General features: G+C 42.2%; 1 protein-coding gene across 1 annotated transcript; it reads left to right on the top strand.

Moving 5' to 3' along the window:
- Positions 1 to 1,761: 1,761 nt before the first annotated feature.
- LOC311156951 (vitellogenin-2-like) lies at positions 1,762 to 24,265 on the top strand (the record flags this gene model as incomplete). Its single annotated transcript, XM_084211296.1, has 35 exons — positions 1,762 to 1,831; positions 1,946 to 1,966; positions 2,068 to 2,219; positions 3,501 to 3,752; positions 4,243 to 4,404; positions 4,495 to 4,643; positions 5,225 to 5,375; positions 5,477 to 5,634; positions 5,724 to 5,889; positions 6,751 to 6,876; positions 7,231 to 7,449; positions 8,377 to 8,594; positions 8,727 to 8,824; positions 9,107 to 9,231; positions 9,340 to 9,441; positions 10,091 to 10,210; positions 10,296 to 10,485; positions 11,720 to 11,813; positions 11,925 to 12,110; positions 12,651 to 12,795; positions 12,911 to 13,133; positions 13,212 to 13,387; positions 13,754 to 14,524; positions 14,990 to 15,040; positions 15,937 to 16,023; positions 17,048 to 17,260; positions 17,350 to 17,492; positions 17,886 to 18,024; positions 18,516 to 18,651; positions 19,099 to 19,285; positions 19,594 to 19,682; positions 20,732 to 20,829; positions 21,581 to 21,740; positions 23,111 to 23,272; positions 24,147 to 24,265. The coding sequence occupies 35 exons, from the start codon at positions 1,762 to 1,764 to the stop codon at positions 24,263 to 24,265; spliced, it is 5,658 nt and encodes a 1,885-aa protein (XP_084067422.1).
- Positions 24,266 to 24,547: the final 282 nt, after the last annotated feature.

Genomic DNA, 24,547 nt, shown 5'->3' with positions numbered 1-24,547 from the left:
TGTAAGGAAAACCTAAGATCCCATGGTATATATTTTGTTTTCATATTTTGTTGTAGTAGTTTTCAAGCTGTCAGTGTTTGTGGCTTTACTCACGTTTCAAGTTGTACAAGATGTACAACTATTTGGTGAGCATAAAAGGTAAGTTTGTTTTAAATAAATATTTACTAATAAAAAATTATTTACAACTGTATAAAAGAGCTTGTCCCTCGAGGCACAAAACATGCTTGTACCCTTGAACATGATGATAGATAGAGAGATAGATAGATAATCATGAGAAATGAGACATTTCTTGCAAGTGTCCACCCTTCATCCCTCAAGTGTCTTCTGCAGTGAGCTGAGTGGCAGTTCCCAAAGTAGTTCACACAGCCTGAGATGGATTTACAGTCCATGTGGAATCTGAAAAAGTCAAGACCTATGGGACTGGCAACCTAGGAACAGCACTTGCTGATGGAAGACTGTAGAAACTTCTGAAATAGAAAATAAATGTTAATTTGTGGGTGTTAAAATAGCATTTGCCACAAAGCACGCTCGTGTAGTTAATCATATCCCTACAGGAGTTGTGGGAGTGGAAATAAAGTGTCTGATTAACCAGCATGTCAGAGATGTTGAATTTGAATGGGATTCATGGCTTCTGTGTGACTTCAGGCACCACAATACACCATAGGCTTTGAGTTGCTCCTTCAGAAACATCCTTCAGCTCAGCAGCCCCTGTGCATTTTTCTTGCCTTCTACTGCTGATCCAGATGTCACCTAGCTGGCTTTGGAAGACTGTGACCCTTGTGGGAGGAAGGGGTCTGGTCAGTGCCCCAGTGGCTCACCATGCTCTTTAAACAGGCCAGGAGTGTTTTGTGCATCTCCACTTGCCTCCAGGCCCTGGGGTTTCTAGGAGAGAGCACCTGTGTGAATGTGTGCCTGGGCTCTCTCTGTAACTCCATGGGGAAGCTGCCTGCAAGCCTGCATCTGTTCAGCTGCATTTGGGGATTGACTCCTTAGGAAATGCAAAAGTTCTAGCTGACCTGCACTCCCATTCCCCCTGCTTTGCTGGGAGGAGTCTCTGCGGCTTTTAATTGTTCAGATTTGGCCGTCATTTACCTTGAAAGATAAAATATTTACTGATGGCTTATGAAATCTTTGTTCATTTAAAAAATATTCCTGGTCATTGTGACCAGAGCTGAAAGGACACACTGATCCTCTGATTTATTTGAATAAATATATATATGTGGCATATATATAGGTTTTCATTAGGTTGTTAAATGTGCTTTGGTGCATGTAGGAGTATAATAGGAAGGGGATATCTGTCCTTGTCTGCAGGGGCAGCTGGAACCAGTGCTGAGGGAAGGGGAGGAACAGTGTCAGTGTGTGATACTGACTCTGCTAATTGGGCTGCAATCAGCTAGATAACAGTTTGGGTCAGGTGCCAGGTCAGCATAACCTGGGCAAAATCAACCTAATCTATGGTGGGACCAAATAGCAGCAGCCAGCTGTGACACAACCTAGGAAATTAAGTAACGTGTTTATTGTAAAATTATTGTAAGTGATCTAGTAAAAACTTATTGGGATAAGTTGAAACTTTCAAACAATTCAGCAATCACTTATGGGATGATCAGCGAGATGCCGAGGTATGCCTTGATTTCTGTTATTCCATCTGAAGAGAAAGCATGATTGCAAAAAGGGAGGTGTTTACATTAACTGATAAAAAACTTGAGAATTCAGCAGAACAGAGCCACGTGTTCCTGAGCTTTCTTCCATAAAAGTGTCACCATGTCTGCCACAGCCCCATTCACCTTCACTATGAGGGGGATCATACTTGCACTAGCGCTCACCCTTGTAGGTAAGGCTGCATATCCTTTCTTCACCTTTCTTTTCTAAATGTTCCTAAAGTTCAGTGGCAGCGATTGGCTCTAGATTGAACATTACTTACCTGGTTTTTCATCTCTTTTTGTAGGTAGTCAGAAGTTTGACATTGGTAAGTTAATTTTCTTCCATAACCTGTTTTCAGTGAATTTGCTGTTATTTCTATTTATTAGAACATACAAGTATTGTGAAAATGGCTATTATTTCCCTCAGACCCTGGATTCAGCAGCAGAAAGAGCTACTTGTACAGTTATGAAGGCTGGGTGTTGAATGGGCTTCAAGAAAAGAAATTAGCCAAAGCTGGTGTGCGCCTGAGCTGCAAACTAGAGATCAGTGGGCTGTCGGAGAACACCTACCTCCTCAAGGTACTGCACCTCCTAAGTGTGCCACAGCAAGCTAAAATCACAGTTTGAATTGCATCTGGCTGATGTGGGGTGCAGGGAAGCTGCAGGAAACACAGCTGGAGGCTTGTCACTGTAGGTGAAAGAGAATGAGCTGCAAGCTGCCCTTTCAGAGGGATGAGTCACTTACCTGTGCTCTTTGTGGAAGTTGTTGGCAGCAGCTGTTCCTCAAGACTTCATAGTGGAAATACAGCTGCTGGGGGTTTGCTAGAAAATGGAAAACTAAGGACGTTTAAACCTGCTCTAAAATTTGATTCTAGTCTTAACACGCACTTCGAACTCCTGTGGGAAGCCAGGACTTGGGTGTGTAAAATCATTGTCAAGAAGGCAACTAATGAAAATAGGCTTAAAAAGTGATACATGATAAAGGTAAGATTAAAAAGTGAAGATCATAAAAAAGGAGTATGTAATAATGTTTAGTGTTTGAGTAATGCAGTAAAAAACCTGTACATGGGAAATTATCCTTCTGCTGATGTCAGCAGTGATAGGACCTGGCTCAATTCAAAATAAATATGCTTCAGAAATGTACTTTTATCCCTTTAATTCAGTTACAAATCAAAGGGTCTTTTTGGAATACTGAATTCAATGGCAGCTGTCACCAGTTGTATTGCACTGTAGATCTTTGAAAACTGGGGGCTAGGGATTGCATTTCACACTATAGACTTTGTCCTGAAATTCTTGTAAAATGTGCATTAGCCTGTGCTCTGAGGTACCTAAGCTGGCAGTAACTTTGCCAAAGTTATTGAAATTGCTTCTAATTTACATTGTATCTCAGTGTTTATAAATATATTGTTCATTGTTAAATCATTTTGGTTGATTTAAATAAGTAACAAATATGAAGCAAATATAGTAAATTAGTTTAGTCCAAAAAAAAAGTCGTATAGGAATAAGTTAAAATGAAACATTCTAAAACAGCATATTTTTTTTACATTTAAAATGGTACAAGCTTTTAAAATGCTAAATCTAAAGCCCAACATTTCTTTTAAGGCTGACAAAAAGGGAGACTTTATTTGATACGTTAACTGCTTCTGTAAGATGAAATAGTACTGTTGAGCAGACAGGATTTGCACTGGTTTTACAGTAGTGTTAGCACAAGACAAAAGAATAAACTGCTCTATGATTTTCTAAGCCTACATTTGGAAGAAAAGAGTCTCTCACTGGTGGTTATCTTAATTTCTTCCAAATCATTTGCATATTTAGTACCAAAGGGATTTTATTCACCTAAGCACCTTGATTTCCTCCCAGATCCGCTCCCCACAGCTCGAGGAGTACAATGGCATCTGGCCCAGGGACCCGTTCACTCGATCTTCCAAAATCACCCAGATGGTTTCCTCGTGCCTTACCCGGCCCTTCAAGTTTGAGTACAGCAGTGGACGGGTTGGAAACATTTATGGCCCGGAAAACTGCCCCGATATTTGCGTTAACATAGTGAGAGGAATACTGAACATGATACAGATCACCATCAAGAAGTCACAGAATGTGTATGAATTACAAGAGGTGTGTTTCTTTCCATTCTAAAACTATTTTGCTGAAAGGATGTGTTTATTCTCTTTAGCTGGTCTTCCTCTGAGTTTCTGTCTATTTGCATCTACTTTTGTGTGTTTGTAGTAAGAAAAAAGTGATTTTCATTCCTATAGAAGTAAATGTGTACCTGGGCTGAATTCTTTCTAAGACATATGTCTTTAAGTCTTAACATGTAGTTCTTTGGAGAAAAAGAATTGTTATCCATGAATTTATTTGTTATATGGCTTCTGTAATACAGCTATTTGATCAATTTTATTTGCTAATTGTTGATATTAATTGATTACTTTTTCAGTTTAAACTCCATCCCCTAACCGAGTATTGCTCACATGCCTATTATTGAGTTCAATAGGAATGATTGTATGTAATAGTAACAGCTTTACTGAGAATCTTCATTAAGTAAAACTTCTCACACAGGGAAATCATGAAATAATTGGGAAGTCTCATTTCTGTATTCATCTGCCAGGCTGGGATAGGAGGTGTTTGCCATACACGGTATGTCATCCAGGAAGACAAGAAGAACAACCGAGTCTCTGTGACCAAAACTGTAGACCAAAATAACTGCCAGGAAAAAGTGGTGAAGAGTCTTGGAATGGCTTACATCTATCCCTGCCCTGTTGACATGATGGTATGTGAGATGTGGAAAGATCTTCCTAATTACAAACACGGCCACCACGCTCCCATTTATTCACTCTTTATTTACCCTGTCCTCCTACAGAAAGAAAGGATCATCAAGGGGACTGCAGCTTTCTCCTACAAGCTGAAGCAGTCTGACAGTGGTGCCCTGATCACAGAGGTGGTGTCTCAGCAGGTGTACCAGATCTCACCATTCAGTGAACCCACCGGAGTCGCTGTCACGGAAGCAAAGTAGGTGGGACGTGGCCTTGCTTCACAAAGTGAGAATAACTAGAGGTTCTGGCAGTCCCCTTCACCCCCAGCTGAAGTGAAATGAGACTTGAGCTCCACAGCAGTTGAATGGAGATGTGTACTCACACTTAGAGTTTCCACAGTCCAAAAAGTTCAGCAAACCATTTTCTTTTTGTACCCTGGTCAAACTGGCATTACAATTACATGGAAGGAAAGGAGAAAAGCTGGTTTGTTCGCTTACACCATAAGAATGCTACTTTACTGCTCTGTTTGTTCTGGAAAGGGGCTAATTTGTAGTGTCAGGAGGAAGAAAGTGTATGTAGAAATAAGATCATTCATTACACCAGGTAAGCAGACAGCGATTTTGCTTCTCCTCAGAAACAACTTCATTGTAGATAACTCCAATGCCATTTTGTTCTAGATGGAAAGCTTTATTCATTAACTAAAGGTTTTCTTTTGATAAGAAAACTTTTTAAAGAGTAAGACAGTTACCATCACAGTATCACTGAACAAACAAACAAAACTCACATGAGGATGAAGAGAGATAATGCTTTTCTCCTGTGACTCTTGTCTCTTGACAGACAACAACTCACCTTGCTGGAGGTGAAGAGCGAATGGGGGAGCTCCCCAGACATCTCCCTGCAGAGCTACGGAGGCCTTCGGTACCAGTTCCCAGCAGTGCTGCCGCAGATGGCAGTGCAGCTCATCAAGACCAAGAACCCTGAGCAACGGGTATTTTTTCCAAATTGCTTTCCTAATTAAAAATAAAACCCCTGATCATAAATTCCAAAGACTGTAATCATGCATGCCCTCCGTCTCGTGTTTTGTAACAGATAATCGAAACTCTGCAACACATAGTCCTGAACAACCAACAAGATTTCCATGATGATCTCCCGTACCGTTTCCTGGAGCTCGTCCAGCTCTGCAAGCTGACAAGTGCTGACACCCTGGAATCCATCTGGAGACAGTGCTCAGATAAACCCCGCTACAGGTATCGCATTGGATCAGCCTGGAAGAAACTCTTCTGGTTCTGTGACACCTGGGAGCTGAAATGAAGGATTTTTGAAAATCTCTCTGCAGGCGATGGCTGCTGAGCGCAGTTTCTGCGACGGGCACGGCAGAAGCTCTCAAATTCATTAAGAGCAGGATCCGCAGTGATGACCTCAGCTACCTTCAGGCTCTGCTCAGTGTTCCCTTTGCTCTCCATTTAACAAAAGCTGATGAACACACCGTTCCAATAGCAGCGGTGAGTAAAGCCATGTGAATCTTTCCTGGAATGATACTCAACAACCTGTGATGAAGTACATTAGAGGCTGGATTCTCCTCCTGTGTATGCTAATTTTGTGGAAACCTTGACCCGTGAATTTTTTTTGGCATGCCATTTGTTAGAGGATAGTTCTATGCCTTCATTTCTCTATGTTGATATAAAGGCCTTTTCTTATAAGAGCTTCTGGGAATAATTCCCATTTTAATTTTCAGGGATCACATGGCATGCCTTCTACAGACCAAACTTAATCCCTTTAATCTCTTAATTCTGAAACAAATGATGGTTGGGGTGTTATGTCACTTGAGCAGCTCTTTCAATTGCATACTAGTCCATGAAGTGGAAAATGCTGCAGTAAAAGTATTAGTGCAAACATCAAATGCATTGACACAATAATGAACCATTAATTCTGAGAAGGATTTTTGCCATCTCTAGCCAATATTCTTAAACAGGAAAAGCAGAAATTATGTGAAAATGCATCATTAATATAATTGAGTTGCACATTTTTCTAGAGGTATTCCATTTATACATTGATATTTATCCATAATCTTAACATTTTCAGTGTTCAGTTGACGAAAATCAAAATGTAGCTATGTAAGCTTATATGTGTATAAACTAGTGGGGAATTAAGCTCCTAAGTAAAGCTTCCAAATATATTGTCTACAACCTACTTTAATTTGTTTAGCTAAGAACAGTAATCATTCTGAAATTGATCCCTTCCAATAAGATCTGATGGTTTTCCTGCTCTGAAAGCTTTGTGAAGCACTGTATTAAATGACATGAAATGAAATGAAATGAAATGAAATGAAATGAAATGAAATGAAATGTTTTTCTTCTTCCCAGGATCTAGTGACAAGTTCTCGAATCCAGAAAAATCCCGTGCTTCAACAACTTGCCAGCTTGGGATACAGTTCTGTGGTGAATAGATACTGTTCTCAGACCTCAGCTTGTCCTAAAGAAGTTCTCCAGGTAGGTGGCTTTTTGCCAAGTTTTTTTTTTAAATAGCTTAGTAATGTTCATTATATTAGCTTAATTCTTTTTATATGCAGTATAAAAAGGGTAACTGGAAATATAAACACACATTTTGTAGGTTTTCTTCAGAACAAAGGCATCAAATGATTTTGTCAATGTAATCATTTGCTTCATCATTGAAAACACAGTTTTCACATTGCAAGGGTAAAATCCTGAGAGAAACCACTGCTGAGTGATTTTTATCAAAGCCAGTTGCTTTACTGTGGTAGGCTTTTCGGTGGGTAAGGGGGACACTGTGGACAGTCTGTACACCAGAGTGAGAAGGTTGATTGACCTGTGCTTTGTTTGCAGCCCATCCATGACCTGGCCGACGAGGCGATCAGCAGGGGCCGCGAGGACAAGATGAAATTGGCTCTGAAGTGCATTGGCAACATGGGAGAGCCAGCCAGCATCAAGCGCATCCTCAAGTTCCTTCCCATCTTTTCATCCAGTGCTTCTGAGATCCCCATCCACATTCAGATTGATGCCATAATGGCCTTGAGAAAAATTGCTTGGAAGGACTGCAAAACAGTATGTAGGATCTGGTAGATTTTCTTTACTTAGTGAATTACAATATGTACCATAAGTGTAATGATTTTGATGCTATCGTGTGTGGATTCAGTTTTTTCAAACAAAGATTATTTTTGAGAACAATACTACTCAGTTTTACATTTATCTGATGTTTTCTGCTAAGATGTAATGATATTTAGTCAGTAGGAATCTTCTGAATTATAAAAGCAGTGTTGCTTTTATCATCTGTTGTAACTAACTAAGTCCTGAGCTAGTTATAGATAGTAGACACTTAGCCACCTAAAAGTCAGACATATAATTGAAATTGCCTCTGTAATCAGGATGAGAGACACTTTCTGTTAAACTCTTGGGCTAAATGTCAGCATGGCTTTGCCTCTTTTAGACCCTTCCCTTGAGGCTGGGTGAGTCACCGCTGACCCACACTCAGGTTGCTGTCACAGAAAGTGTAGGCAAGACTTTCAGATCGTTTAGGTATTGTACCCATATGAGAATCCATTCACTCAGACTGTCTTTGGTGAACTGCTGAACCCTTTTAAAACTGGTCTAAAATAGTGAAGCATGCTCACTGAGTCAGTGGAGTTACTTCAAACAATGAATCTGTCTTATTAAGAACAATTTTTTCTTCCAAAGGTGTTCACTGATATTTGAGTGTCCATAATGCACAAAGCAAGGCTGAAGCCTTTTGGATTGTCATGGGTTGATAGATGGACATTTATTTCCATTTCAGTGGTTTCATGGCGCTGTTCCACCATGGTCCCTCCAGTTATATTAGTAAAGTTATGTGGAACCCTGCAGTAAAAGAGATCAGGACACTTTTCTGCAGGGATAATGATCCCCTCTCCCATATTTCCTGTGGGTTAGGTGTGGATCCAGTTTGCAAAATGGTTTCAGTTACTGGTAATTCCAGACCCTGTTCTGTCTCTGCAGGTGCAGGGGTATCTCATCCAGATCCTCGCTGACGAGTCGCTGCCCCCCGAAGTGCGGATGATGGCTTGTGCCGTTATCTTTGAGACAAGGCCTGCCCTCCCCTTGATAACAACCATTGCCAACGTGGCCATGAAGGAGAGCAATTTGCAAGTGGCCAGTTTTGTGTATTCCCACATGAAGGCTTTGTCCAAGAGCCGGTTGCCATACACGTACAACATGTGAGTAGAGACAGGAACAAAGCAGGTGCTCTTCAGCCAATTATGATCTTCTGCATGTGCTGAAACTGAAGTCAGTTTATTTACTGGCATGAGCTTGTTTCTGGATACTATTTCCTTTCTCATTTTGTTTAGATCTTCAGCTTGCAATATCGCCCTTAAGCTGCTGGCCCCCAAATTGGACAGGCTGAGCTATCGCTACAGCAAGGTCATACGTATTGGTGGTTACTTTGGTGAGTAAGTGTTTCAGTGATCAGGAAACTTTCACTTCAGAAATCCATTCTTAAAATATTAAGTCCTTTGGAGAAATATGGCATTCTTTGTTTCAGTGAGAAATTAAATTAAATGTGAAATTCATATGTTTAGAGTAGCCATTTAATAATTTCTGCCCAAACAGTTAGAGTTGATGTAATGATCTATCCTAAAGTTGGCAGTGGAAATAGCTGCAGAAATATGATCTTGAATGATAAACAGAGTGTTAGAAAAGAGGTGCTTCTTGTGTTCTTCTGCCATAGATAACTATAAAGTTGGTGCTGCTGGAGATGTCCTTGTTATGAACAGCCCAGGAACGATGTTCCCATCAGCAATCATTTCCAAGCTGATGGCATATTCTGCAGGGTCGGTGGCTGATTTGGTGGAGGTAAATATTTACCTAAGTCAATAATAAATCAAATTCAAATTAGAACTGCTCACAAAGTTTCCTCTTTAAGCATGTTTCAGACTGCTCCTTCTCACGCTGTTTTGGTAGGTTGGTGTCCGCGTGGAAGGCCTCACAGATGTCATCGTGAAACGAAATATCCCATTTGCTGAATATTCCACATACAAAAAGATAAAGGAGATTGGAAAAGCTGTAGGTATTTGCAGTAATACAACGTGTGGGTTGTGTGAAGGGGCATTGGCGATGCTTCTCACTCTAGCTAAGCCCTGTATCAGGAGGCAAACTATTCTCCTAGGAGTCAGCTCAAGTATTTCTGTGAAGGAGAGATGTGCAGTGGGGACTTCAGGGGACATTTGCCATGGCTGCAATAGCTTCTGCCAGTTTTTGCTCTGGCTCTGCCTCCTCCCCAGCTCAGAGATGGCTGCAGGAGGAGCACAGGAGGGAAGGGAATAGCAGGCATTGCAGCACAGTGTGTCACATGCCTGGCAGGCTTCCTACTCTCTCCCTTCATCTGCCTCACCTAGATTACAAGAATATGCTTTTGTCTTCAAGAGAAAAGATTCTTTTTTTTTTGCAGTGCTTTCAAACTGGGTGCAGTGGTACTAACGGCTCAGACCCTGTGTGTGAACATTTTTGCGTTGGGATACCAAACATTTGTGGACATCTCAATGGTGGAGGGAAGAGTGAATTAGTGCCATCGTGCTATCTACAGTGGGAAATCTCACAAAGGGAAAGGGCAGCTTGGCCAGTGATGGGTTTAGTTACGGGTGGTTTAGGACAAATTATTATTTACGAAGTGTTCCATGAAGAAACTTTGCTTGTCTCTTTATCTGTTCCCCAGCTGCTGGGATGGAAGGAGCTGCCGGCAGAAACCCCCTTGATATCAGCCTACTTCAAACTCTTTGGCCAAGAGCTGGCCTACATCAACATCAACAAGGAAGCGCTGCAGCAGGCCGTGAAGGTACCGGGGCGCCCTGCTCTCTCTGGGGCCCGGGGCAGCGCTGCCCTTCCCCGTGGCCCCGTGCTGTGTCCCCGTGTCCTTGCAGGCGGTCCTGGAGCCGGCGGACAGGAGCGCGCTGCTGAGGAGGCTGGCGGCCCAGCTGCGCGCGGGGCTGGCGGCGCAGTGGGCGCAGCCGCTGTGGCTGGCAGAGCTGCGCTACGTGGTGCCCACGGGCACCGGGCTGCCCCTGGAGTACAGCTCCTACAGCACCGCCCTGGCCAGGGCGGCTGCCAGCGGTGAGCCGGGCCGGGGCGGCTGGGCAGGAGGGACAGGGCCGGGGAAAGGAGCGGAGCCAGGGGGTCGGGAAAAGAACTGGGTTTGGTGTTGGAGAGCGGGGCAGTGTTGGGAGACAGGCTGGATGCACTGGTTTGTGCAGTGACTTTGAATGCGTTGACGACAGAAGAGGCAAGATGAGAACCTGGGAAACCAGAGAGAGACAGGCCTCAATGTTCAAGGCCAAAAAACCACAAGAGCTGCCTGGGGAGCTGATGCAGACATGGGTAGAAGGGGGTGGTTCCTGAGAGGTGCACACACAACCTAAGGATTCAATGTTGATTTAAAAAGAGAAGAAAATAGAAAACAATCAAAAGAGCGCTGTTAGTAGCATTAGGAAGGAGGAAGAGAAGAGGGCCTGTGAAAGAGATTGGAGCTCTCTTTTAAAACAACAAACATGCTAATCCTCATCAAGAAGTTAATTATGTGATCACACTGTGGGCTTTGCAGCAGACTTAAATTAGGCAAGACTGATTCCAATATCTGCTGACACCATGTAAGGAATGAAGGGTGATGAACATGTGCTTGTGCTCTCCCACGTACCCACTCTTTGCTGGTTTTTGGTTTGTCAGTTTGCTTTAGTAACATCTTTGCAGCTCTGCCCCTTGTGTGTCTTCTGTGTGCTTGTTTGGGTTTTTTAAATAACAACCTTATAGCCAAGTTGGGGATGGGCTGCAAAATGAGTGAAAGTCATCTGGGCTGTTGATTTCCAAGGGCAGTCCACAGCTGAAAATATAATTGGTGACTTGTTACAAGAAATCTTCCTCTGCCATTGGCTCTTGTTCATTGTCTTTTAAAATTCAAACTTTGTAAAAGAAGGCACCCTCAGGATTTCTGTGTCAATATTAACATTGAGTTGGTGGGAGCAGTTGCTGCTCTGGGGGGTCAGGCAGCCCCTGACAGGCAGCTCAACAGGCTGGAGAGGATGGCTCTTTTGGGTCAGCTCTTCAATTTCTCAGTATATTTTTATTTCCATTTTCAATGTGTTGCTTCAGAACCTTTGCCTTCATAACAAGCTTCCTCTATATTTTCAGTATTCTTCAGAATCGTGAAAGGTTTCATGCACCCCAAAGTCTGTCTTCTTTTCCAGCTGTATTTGCTGTACTAACAAAAACACTACCTCCTATTGGAAACTGCTTATGTTTGACTCCTTTCTTTCATTTTTACAATGTTTAAATATTGTTCTTGCATTTGCAGTTGATGGAAAGATAGCTCCCCCTTTAACTGGAGATTTTAGACCTTCCCAGTTGCTCGAATCCACTGTGCAGATTCATTCTGACATAAACCCCAGGTACGGCAGGTTTCTGAGGCTCTCCATATGAAGGAGGTTTTTAAGGGAAGGCAGAACCACATGGGTGAAAAGAGCACCTTCCTTACACCTGACTGCTGCACTCTGTTTCAGCTTATACATACAGAAATTTGCAACAATGGGTGTCAACACAGAATACTTCCAACAAGCTGTGGAAATTCAAGGCAAGGTCCTGACAAGAGTGCCAATGAAATTTGATGCCAAGATAGACATGAAGCTGAAAAATATTAAGATTGAAACAAATCCATGCCATGAGGAAACTGAGCTAGTGGTTGGAAGGTACAGTAACATGACTTCAGAATATTTTGTGTTGCTGAAGCCTGACAAAGTTCACTATTGACTGACCTCCCACAGAGGTCTTTAGAGAGGCCAAGTGATTCTTCAGTGTGTAGCAGAACCTTTGGGTAAAGCACAAAGGAGACAAATGGAGTAGCTAAAAATCAGAAGATACCTGAATTATTTACCAGTGTAATTTTTATATTAAATTGTTTATGGTTTTGTGTTCTTATTATTTTTTTATTATTTTATTGTCTTTTAAGGATTTTTATTTATGTGCTTGAAGGAATACATTTGGTGTTTTGAGAACTTTGTTGAAATTTATCCAGACTTTGAAAACCTCCTGCAATATAAAAAATTATATTTGTCATGAACTCTTTTTTTTTTTTTTTGTCTTCAATAATGTTTATATTTCTACATTGATATATAATTCCTGTGGTCAAATATCTTACCTCTGCGCTGTCACATGGTGCTTACAAGGATGTATGAATCCAAAGACGAGGGGCTGGAATAATTGACTGTTTTTTGCATATATCTCAACAGACATAAGGCTTTTGCCGTATCAAGAAATTTAGGAGAGCTAGGTGTTGAAAAGAGAACCGCAATTCTCCCAGGAGATGCTTCATCAAATATTGCGGAAGAACCTTTCAAACCATCAGCCAGAGCTTCCAGTGAAGACTTCACAAAGGTAACCCATTTTTTTGGCTTATACACTAATATTTACCCTCCCACAGTGGCTGTCTGTAGTCCCACTCTTGCTGTGACACGCTCCCAGTGGCGCTCACATCTCATCTCTAACGCAGCCGGGAGCCGACAGCGCGCCAAGGAAACGTGCCTACGGCTCTCCGGAGGATCTTGGCCACGTGGCGGGAAGAAAAGCTCACAAACGAGACGTTTGTGTCAAGCTGCATCACCTCGGCTGTCAGCTCTGCTTTGCCAGAAGGTCACGAGATGCCAGCTTCCTGAAAAACACCTACTTGCACAGGCTCATCGGAGAACACGAAGCTAAAATAGTCTTGATCCCAGGTAAAACGCTGAGCATCTTAGGCTTGGCAGTGCTATTTGAAGCAGTATGGCTTTCTAATGTGTGCAATTGGTGTGCAGTTGAAACAGATGCTGATATCGACAAAATTCAGCTGGAGATTCAGGCAGGATCCAGAGCAGCTTCTAAAATAGTTAATGAAGTAAACTCGGAGTCGGAGGAAGAGGGTGAATCATCTCTCTATGGGGACATTCAAGCCAAACTGAAGAAGATTCTGGGCATTGACAATGTGTTCAAGGCAAGTGACTTTGAGTATGGCTGTGGGGAACATTTCCCCCCGAATGAGGGCAAGAATTAGAAGTGCAGTGTGGGAAGCTGGCATGGCAAAGAAAGGCTGGGGCTGTTTTGGAAGGTGCCAGTGCCCCATGCTGAGGTATTGCTCCTGTGGGGTGCATCCAGCAAGGTGGGCTGGGCTGGATTTCAGCTGGATGGAGTGGATCTGAGGGAATTCTGCAGCCTCTGCTGTGAGTGAGGCAGCGAGGTGGTTTTTCCTTGAAAAGCTGGTGTGAGAACCCAGCTTTGTCCGACACCCACAGAAGTTTTATTTTGCAAAAACAGGACCAGATGTATTCTCTCTTTTGCACCTCTCGGATTGTGTTTGCAGATTGAAAATAAAACACGACACCAGAAGAAGCGACCTTCAAAGAAAGAAAACACTGTGCTTACAGAGCTTGGGGCAGACCCTGATGCCAAACATCCCTCCAGCTCATCTTCTGCCTCCTCAGCTGTCTCCTCTTCCTCATCATCTGCTGTTTCTCCTCGTCATAAAGAGGCTGGTGATGAAGATGAGAATAATCAAGAAGAGCAAGCAAGAAACAAAGATGCAAGCAGCAAGAGCAGCAGTGGTAGAAGTAACAGCAAGAGTAGCAGCAGCAGTGACAGAAGTAGCAAGAGCAGTAGCAGTGGCAAAAGCAGCAAGAGTAGCAGTAGCAAGAGCAGTAGTAGCAGCAGCAAAAGCAGTAGCAGCAGAAGTAGCAAGAGCAGCAGCAGGAGCAGCAGCAGTGACAGAAGTAGCAGGAGCAGCAGCAGCAGTGACAGAAGTAGCAGAAGTAGTAGCAGTAGCAGCAGCAAGAGCAGCAGTAGCAGCAGCAAAAGCAGCAGTAGCAGCAGCAGAAGCAGCAGCAGTAGCAAGAGCAGTAGCAGCAGTAGCAAGAGCAGCAGCAGCAGTGATAGAAGTAGCAAGAGCAGCAGTAGTAGCAGCAGCAGTAGCAGCAGCAGCAGGAAGTCATCAAGTCATCACAGCCACGGGCATCACTCGAGGCACGTGAATGGCAGCAGCAGCAGTGAGTCACTGAGCCACCACAGCCATGAACATCATTCAGGACATCTGGAAGGTGGCAGCAGCAGCAGCAGCAGTGCATATTCCAAAATATGGGTAATTTTGTCAGTAAATCAACTGATGCTACTAATCATGCTCCTGATGGCGACTGGCTTTGCATGACAAGTCAGGACATTAGGAGCTGACCAGTAGATTTTAGCAGCATAAAATTGAAAACTTTATTCCACAAACACACCTGCAATCATTGTCACAGATGTCTACTCCATCTCAAAAGTTTTCACAAGTTGTTGAAAATTTTGTTACTGTCAGGAAATGGGTTTTTTGACAATTTGCTGTCCATAAACATTGCATAGTTCTGTTTTAATTTTATGGCCGAAACATTAATGCTTTATATAAATGACTTCATCTTGCATTATGTGCTTGTGACTAAGCACACAGAACTATGTATGAATGATAATCAGTAAATTCCTTATTTAATTTCCAGTTCTTAGACTTTCATACAATTGCAGCATTTCTTTTCCTCTGAGACTTCTAATCATCTTGTTTTTGTCATTTTCAAAGGGGGCTCATGAGATTTATCAGTACCGCTTTAAATCAGCACACAGACAAGAGGTGAGTTTTTCTTTCCTCACTAAAAGAAGTATGAAATCTGTCAACAGTCAAATGGAGACTTTAATGGCAACTTGTAATCTTTGTTGAGGAAAATTACAGTACTGATAACATTAGAACTGTGGTGGTTCTTCTGAGATGGGTAAAGACAGAGACCCGTGTTCCCTTTTGTGCTGTGCACAAGAAGCCACTTGTGGCTGTGCAAAGGAGCTGCAAAGCCTCTTCCAAAGCAATAAAACAGACTGGAGCTGCACACTTTGGAGGAACTATCAGAGGCTTTGATCACCTGGTTTTGATTGGTTTTGATCACCTGGTTTTGATTGGCTTTGATCACCTGGTTTCTTGGGTTGGAATCACGGCACATACATGAGGATAGCGATGTGGACAAATGTAGGAGGATGCCTTATTTCATAGTATTTTGGTTGAGGAGATTCTTACCAAGGCATGAGCCAGCCAGAGCAGTGTATTGAGCCTAATGTTCCTCAAAAAGTACCATTTGAGCAGTGTGTGTCCACTCAGATGCTCCTTTCTGTTCAGTTGGTCCATTCAGTTTAGCTTCCAGTTCATCAGGCCTGTGCAGAATTTCTGATCTTTCATACTGAAGTGAGAAGCTGATTAAATTTGACTTGCTTTGGTCCATTGTTTTTTCATACGGGGAATTCTCATCTAGGTATGGTCCTTATGGGCCATGAAGAGTCAATTATGTGTGGGGAAACAACATTTTTCAGAGTTAGATCCTGTGTAGTAAGCAGGACAAAGCCAAATGCCATGACAGAGAGTATGGCTCAGGACTGCCTCGTGCAATTTCTTCAAGCATGCTTTGAAGTTACCTTCTTAAGCCTGTTGTGGTTTGATTTTTGTTTGTTTGTTTTTGTTTGTTTGGTTGTTTTTTTTTGCAGTTCCCAAAAAGAAAACTCCCAGATGACCAAATTGACAGCTCACATTCCTCTGCCAGATCCAGTCATGCCACATCTCGAGCTTCATGGGTTAGTTGCATCATTTTTATCATTTTTAGGGGGTTTTGACAGTTTGGAATAATGTCAGAGTGGCTGTGCACTGACAGTAAAATTGTATATAATAATAACAACAACAATAATCATGGGAAGGGAGAAATGCCAACCTCTTGAGTCTCAGTATCAGTCAAGACATGCACAATAATTCCCACATGCACCTCCCTCGGCAGTGAGGATCCTTCTTACTTGCATCACAGCCCTTCCCTCATGGAAATCCCACCCAACAGACGCCTGCAGAGACTCATTTTGGGACCTCTGCAGCCTGGAGGGAGATTGAGGTGCTGCAGTGCCAGTGTGAGGACATTGGTGGTAGCAAAAGGCACGCTCCAGAGGGGGCATGGAGCACCTGCAGGCAGATGAGTGCAGGCTTGAGGATGATGGAGTGAAGACATTGAAGGTCATGATGCACTTCAGGCTGTTCTCCAAGGGAAGGGGTTCTTGATGTTGGAGAAAACGTCCTGGATTATATTCTGTGCTGAGTTGCAGTGCAAACACAAAACCTGCCTGGCCCACAGAACTCCCAGTGAGGAGAAAGCCAGCACAGGACCCAGACAGATAAACAAGAGGAGATGAGTGGGGGCTGTTCCTGCTGTGGGAATGAGTGACGCATACAACTGGCAGCTGATGCTCAAACTGAACCACTTTCTTTTATTCACAGGCTGGATACCAACAATGAAGCCCAAATCATATAGTCATTACTGTGTTTTAATTATATGACTATTTCCATGGTATCAGCTGTAGCTCAGGAAATGGCACAGATTTTGGCTCATAAAAACACAGTGATAAAAGCCATCTGGCATGCAGAGGCACGTGCACATTAAAGACATGTGCATGAGGTTTTATAGGCATGTATATAGGTGTGATACATATGCTGGTATATATTTGTGGTTGAGTTGTTTATTTTTTCATTTATCCATCTAGATCTTGCATCTAAAATGTTCCATGGTAACTCTTCTATAATTATATGTTTTGCATGCCTTCTCCCCCTTCCTCTTAGCCAAAGTTTTTGGGAGATGTTAAAACCCCAGTATTGGCAGTTTTTCTGCATGGCATCCGTGATGATAAGAAGATAGGAGGCCTCCAGCTGGTGGTGTACGCTGATATTGACTCCCTCAGGCCCCGCATGCAGGTATTTGTGTCAAACCTCACAGATTCGAGCAAGTGGAAGCTCTGTGCTGATGCTTCAGTCCACAATGCTCACAAGGCAAAGGTAAGGCTCAAAACTGGCTTGTACAGACCTGTATGCATCACAGGAATGCTCCAGGCACTAAAAAATGGACTGTTATCCCTCCATCACAGGCCTACCTGAAATGGGGACGGAATTGCCAGGACTACAAGGTCTCATCTGAGCTGGTAACAGGGCAGTTTGCTGCCCACCCTGCTGTACAAGTGAAACTGGAGTGGCCTAAAGTTCCTTCCAGCATCAGATCTGTAGCAGAATGGTGAGAGTTGAGTCTTCAGTGACACTTGTTAACAATGCTGGTCAACTGGGAAAAATCAGCATCTGCACACGAGGTTCTAGCAGCTTAAGTACTGGCTGATACTTTATTCTCTGATCTGTCCAAGTACTGCCTTTGGACATAAAAGCTGATTGAGATTACATCTTATTTTAATGTACAGTAGCTCTTGATATTTGCCTTAATTACTGCAAACTGAGGAACAGATCCTTCCTTTCACTAACACTTGAAGAGAGCAGAGAATGGGTGTGAGGACATAACCAGGGATCCTGAAGATTGTTATGCTGCTTACACACAGGTGGGAGACAATCTAGCTGGGATGTGTGCAGCCTTTTTTTTCTCCATCTCACTAAATCTTTCTGATTTGAACTTTTGAAGGTTTTACAAGTTTGTCCCTGGGGCTGCATTTATGCTGGGGTTCTCTGAAAAAACGGACAAGAATCCTTCTCGACAAGCCAGGTTGATCGTGGCTCTGACTTCTCCAAGGACGTGTGATGTTGTTATCAAGCTTCCTGATGTAATTATGAAATATTTTTATCGCTCTTCTATTTTATTCCTAGTAGAAAAGTGTGACTGTTTAATTACAGTGGGTCAATTCTGAGAAAGAAAAAATAAGTTAGCACTAGTTTGGGTGCATATGATGAAAATTACTTTTATATATTTCTATCATTGTAATATTTCATGCAAGGATGTCGATATAGTGATTCTTTTCATGGAGAGAGATGTGGGTACTCATAAGACATGAGTTTCCATCTGTAGTGTCTCTATAAGTGTTCACCTCACCATCTTTGAAAGGGAGTAATTCATCCTCCCCCAAACAATACCTGAATGACTTCTCTCACACCATGAGAGAAAACTGAGCAAAAGCAAAATCCTCATGGACAACGAGTCAGATGAGTTGGGTTCACGTAAAGTCTTCACAATAAAAGTAGAAGAAATAGGAAAAAAAAATCCTAGCTGTTTGCTGGCACAGGTACATTTTGAATGTGCTTTTGAATTCCTTTTCAGATTACCCTCTATGAAAAAGCCATGAGGCTTCCCCTGTCACTTCCTGTAGGTCCAAGGATATCTGCCTCAGAGCTGCAGCCTCCCAGCTGGAATGTCTTTGCTAAAGCCCCTTCTGCAGTGCTGGAGCATTTGAAAGGTCAGATCTAATTGGGTTCAGAAGCATGACAACTTCAGTCTCACAATTTATTTGGACACCTTGTAAATTTTTCTGGCATTGTTTATCTCAGTTAATTAGGAAATGTTCTGTAATAATATGAGGATGGTTTAACTGAGAGAAAATACTGTGCATGTAGAACAGAAATCATCATTTCAGGGATCAAGATACAAATTATCTGAATTGATAAAATTTTAAATTTCTGTCAATTATATTTTTTTGTTAGATAGAAGAACACACTTTATATGCCTTTTTAAGAGTTTATGGGTGTTTACTATCCAAAAGTCCCTGTGAGCCATATGAAAAGATCACATAATGAAAAAAATACGAAGCTAAAATAATATGGCACTAAAAACAAACCACACAATTTAATGGCTTTCTCTCATGGAAAAGACAAAACTCACTGGCCTTTTTTTTTTTTTTAACCAGCTCAATGCTCAGTTTCCTACAACAAGGTCACAACCTTTAATGAAGTTCGATTTAACTACACCATGCCAGCAGACTGCTACCACATCTTGGCTCAGGACTGCAGCTCTGACCTTAAGTTCCTGGTGATGATGAAGAATGCAGAAGAAGCTGTAAACCTGAAAGCAATCAACATCAAGCTTGGCAATCAGTAAGTAACTTCTGCCAGATGCTGGGAGCGTGGGGGACCTCATTGCCCACATTTAGCATCAGAGGAGCTCCCATCTGAGCTTTCCTGCAGGGGCTAGCAGCCCACGAGCTTTCAGCACTCCCCTTAAATATTTTCTGCGCATATTGAATGTGACCTTGATGCTCTTATCCTGCATCTTAGGTGACAAGGGTACCTCTGATGTAATTTCAGCATTTGAAATGAGCTATTCAGGGAGCAGGGAGTTGCCTCTGTCACTGTGAGCCTGTGAGGGTGGCACAGGCAGGGTGTGAGCACTCTTGTCCTTGCAGTGAGGTCGACATGCGCCCTGCCAACGGACGGGTGAAGCTGCTGGTGGACGGGGCTGAGAGCCCAACAAACGTGTCATTGACATCTGCTGGTGAGTGAGGCAGCATTGGCTGCTCAATTTTCACACCTGTTTTGGGAGAAAGGACGAAAGAGAAGGAATCTTGAGAAGGTGATTTGTATTCAATTGGTGTTTCTTTGGTTTTAAGGTAATATTTAATATGTACTTTACTCACGTACAGAGGGACACTTAGAAAGATTGATTAGAGTGTGAAGCTCTTGAAGTAGCCTAAATAAGCAAGATATCATTAACATGAAGATCCCACCTTTTTGTACATCATTGCAGGTGCTGTTGTAGTCCCAAATTTGAGAAGATTTTGGCTATGCTATCAAATTTCTCTTGATTAAAAAAGTAGAGCTTTTCTAAAATCCACTACACGTGACTTGTATATCGATGTTTTTCCTGATTTGATTTGTAGGTATAAATTTGGCTTGCATTCTGCCAGGGATAGGTATGGAGAGCTGGTGATACAGCCTACTTGATTCTTCCAAAACAGGAATAGTTTGTTTCTGTGAAAAGTACAGGAAGACCTTGTTTCATCCTGTGCTGTGCAGTCGGGGGCTGTATGCAGTGTGGGTCTTCTGACTGAAGAGTTGCAATAAGTGAATTGGGCTAAATCTTGCTGAAATTGGGTTAGCATGTACCAGTGCTGAGCTCTGTCCTATTTGGTATGTACTTGGGAAGTGATATTTGTGCTAGAAATGGCCCCAGTGGCAGTCATGGTGTTCCTCATATTTCCATATTCCAATGCAGTGCACTCAGAGCCTGGCTAATCTGCACAAATACAGAGATACTATCGACAGCTCAATAACAATTTATAGACATAAATGTGATTACATTAGTAACCTCAAAAAATTAATAAGTCCATGACCATTAACATTCTCTTCCATCCTTTTGCAAACACCCATTTTCTATGTATGCCCATTTCTACATTGCTTTCCTCTATATTTTTGTTTCTTGAATAGGGTGATTGAGAAATTTTGAAGAAAAGAACATTTTAGAAATATGACAGTTGCTTTTTTTCTCTCCTAAAGAAGCTAGGTTTGGTCTGGTTTTGTTTTGTTTTGTTTTTTTCCTTCTAGGTGCTTCTCTGTGGATCCACAGTGAAAATCAAGGGCTTGTACTTCTCGCCCCAGCCTATGGCATTGATAAACTGTACTTTGATGGATACACATTCAGGGTATCATTCCTCCTCTTCATAAGATTGTGTATTTAAGATATTTCCATAGGATTCCCTTAAATCTGTATGTATGAAGGCAAGGGTGTACAGTGGCAAAGGCAAGTGCGTGCAGGGCACAAAAAACCCCAGAGGGAAGACAATGCTGCAGGACTGCACAGTCCTGCTCTTTATTTCTGAGTGTGAGAAATGAGAATCCTTGATCAACAAAAGTATTCTGTTCTTGCAGTACAGATGTGTGTTGGGAAGTGGCTCTGTGAGTGTACACACCCTGAGTCAGCAGTGCCTTTGCAAGAAAAATGAGTTTTCAGCTCCTGACACCGTTCTTACAGCTGTATAATTCTCCAAAACAGCAAAAATGCAGCCATTCTTGTTAGATCAATGAGTGGTGTAAAGTCTGCACTCAAATTAACATGAAGCTGGAACGTAAGGGGGTTGGTAAACTGCTTCATATCTGTCTCTTGTACTAGCAAAACAACCATCAGAAAAAAGCTTCAGCATATTAATAGTCTAGAGCATGAATAACTTCCCATCCTAGACTGGCACAGTAAGTTATAAAGACTGTATCACTTATAGGTTCTGCAGCCCCACAGGAGTTTGGCATCTGACTGTCAGAGCCTTTTGAATTCTTATCAAAGAGATTTTAAATGTTTGTGCGTTAACTTACACTGGAAGGGACCTGCATAGCAAAAATGTGCTCCATAGGTATCATATTTTTGAACTTGAAGTACTTCTTGCTTCTTTTCCCTCCAAGATCCAAGTTGCTTTATGGATGGCAGGCAAAATGTGTGGACTGTGTGGAAAATACGATGCGGAATGTGAACAGGAATACCGGATGCCTAACGGATATGTAGCTAAAGATGCAGTGAACTTTGGGCATTCTTGGATTTTGGAAGAAAGGCCTTGTAGAGGAGGTATGCAAGCTCTAATTAATTTAATATAATATTACTGCAGTTGTTCAGGAAATATAGAATCTGTTCAGAAAATTTAAAATCCATATATATTTTGGTAATTAAAAACATATTAGAAGATTAATTATTAAGTTATATGTTAAGTTTTAAAATTACTTGCAAGGTGAGAAAGAGATAAGAAATCACAGGTTAAACAAGCCAAAATATACAACTTAGTTGTAGTTCAAAAAATAAGATGAATCAAAATCTTTGTTTCAGTTTTGAAGTATTTTAGATGAGGATCAGAAAGAGGATAAGCTTCACACGCAATGCTTTTCTTTAAGCACAACCCCATTTTTTGGACATCAATTTTCAGCAATTAGTCCATCAAAAAATCAGATGGGGATTAGTAGCTATTACCAGGGCTGACCACCCGGTTTTTGAACCAGTGCAACCTGTCAAACAAAGCATTCATGTTTGGTATGTACAAAGTAGATGAGCAGTCCAGGGACTTAATTACATGGCTGAAATGAAAAAGCTGCATTTTAAGTCTTCCTGTAGATTAGGATCCTATGGTGTGCAGCTCTCAGCTGAGGTTATGATGCAATATCACACCACAGTGCTTGAGGAGAACGGGCACGTTGCATCTGTAGAGACTTGCCCGGTGGGAAGTCTCCTCAGGCCCTGGAGATGGCTTGTGCATGTCTAGCTCTGCATTAGCTGTCATCCTTCCATGTTTTTGTCACAAATTCTGGACAACAAACTTGCTTTAGATGGATATGGAGTCAACATACACATCCACAACAATATTTCTGTGGCTGGTGGTGACCACATTCTTAAATGTTTCCATTTAACATATGGTGGAAGCTGCTGAAATTTGAAGACATAAAATTTATATCTAGGAATGAATTGTGGTCTGTTTAGCTTCTCACTTGTAACTGTTTGTCCTGGGAATCCAAAATGAGATCAATATTACTTGTTGGCAGCAATGACTGTTGCTCTCTCTCTGACCAGTTCTGTGTCTGAATGACACTCGTAATAACGCAATTCTCAAGTGATTAATTTTATTTGGTCAGAAATCTCCCCTTTAGCCCCACTGCTGAATATTCAACATTTTAACACGTGGTTTGACAGCTATTCAGTAAGCCAGTTTACCTTGGAAAATGTTTATTGGAAAGTACTATGTTTCTATATCCTGATTAGCTTTCCAGGGCTCCATATCTAACAGGCTGATTTGAAAGATTTATCAGTCAGTAAATCTTCTTCACTTGAGATCCAAACACAGTCTTCACAGAGGGAAGTTTGCAGATGGGCAGTGCTGGCAGATGGGTCCTTCTGGGGGGGTCCGGAGCTTTATCCCGCTATCCCAAAAGCTGTTCCCCTGGCTGTTGCAGCCTGCAAGCTGCGGCACTCCTTTGTGAAGCTGGAGAGGGCGGTGCAGCTGGCCGGCGTCGAGTCCCGCTGCTACTCCACGGAGCCCGTGCTGCGCTGCACCAAGGGCTGCTCCCCCACCAGGACCGCTCCCGTCACCGTGGGCTTCCACTGCCTCCCTGCCGGTAAGGCGACAGAAATCCCACCGGGGAGGGCTGGGAAAAGTATAAACAGATTGTCACTTGACTGTTATTCCACTTGGGAAACGTGAATACAGCATCGCCGTAGGTGGGCATGGACTTACTGCCCGACTGCCTGAAGCCCTTTCCCTGCTTTACGAATAGGCAAACATTCCTTCAGTGAGGGAGATGGTTCTCTATTGTACATTTAATTGTTTTCATTGCATTGGGATTTAACATCTAAACTGAGTTCTCCTTTGTGGTGCTTAGGGCTAACAAAGTAAGGGCAGGACAGCAGCGCAGTCAGCGCTGCGATTCAGCTGAAAAGCTGGGTACTGCAGCATGTGCAGACTGAGCCAGAGAGGGCCAAGTGCAGCGCCCCAAAACAGAGATCCTTGCCTTGTGTTTTTTATATATCACTGCCTTTCAGTGTGATCCTACTTCACTGAGCTGATTTAGGTACTAGAAGGGCAGGTGTGGACAGGATTGTCGCACACAGGCCCAGAGATATAGGAGGATTTATTTTCTATACATGCATTGTAGATTATAAAACATTAGATAAAGTAGATACAGATTATATAGAGCATAGAGCTGTGTCTGTTTTCCAAGTTATTTTTTCTCAAAGATTGTAATACCCTTTCCTAAATGTATCATTAATCAAATTCTGCACGGAAGTAGTAGCTTTCAAGGTAGAATTGGGCTTATTAATGAAGTGGGTTTCCTGGAACATCTCTGTGTGACTTAGACAAATATGAATATGTAAATCAGTGAGGAACAGCCAAGCCTGCTGTAATTAATAACTAGTGCATGGTAAATGCTGTAGCTTGCAGAACTACTTGTGAAGTAAACTGTTTAATTTTCATTTCTCGTTCCCCATCAGATTCAGCCACCAGCCTGACAGACAAGCAGATGAAGTTTGACCAGAAGTCAGAGGATTTGAAGGACACTGTTGATGCACACATAGCATGTTCTTGTGAGGATGAAAACTGCAGCACATGAAGCTGTACCTGTGCAGCATAGGAGAAAACATAAATACTTTCATGTTTTTATTGTGTGGTGTAAAAAACCTTGTCTTAAGGAATAATAGGTACTAAATTAAGTACTCAAGGATCTTGTATGTGGAATCTTCCCGAGTAATTTAAAGTATTAAACTTTATTATTGTAGAAACTGTTATGATTGCCCATAAAATACCTGATTTCATAATAAATCCATGCATGGAAAAAATTGTGAAGGCTTCCTTATTTCACTGGTGGTGGAAAGAGGTCTGCATAGGTTGTCCT

The sequence above is a fragment of the Fringilla coelebs genome (genome assembly GCF_963513975.1).
Source record: "Fringilla coelebs genome assembly, chromosome: 9".
NCBI lineage: Eukaryota > Metazoa > Chordata > Aves > Passeriformes > Fringillidae > Fringilla > Fringilla coelebs.
Note: the sequence above shows the minus strand (reverse complement) of the source record. Positions and strands in the feature narration are given on the sequence as shown.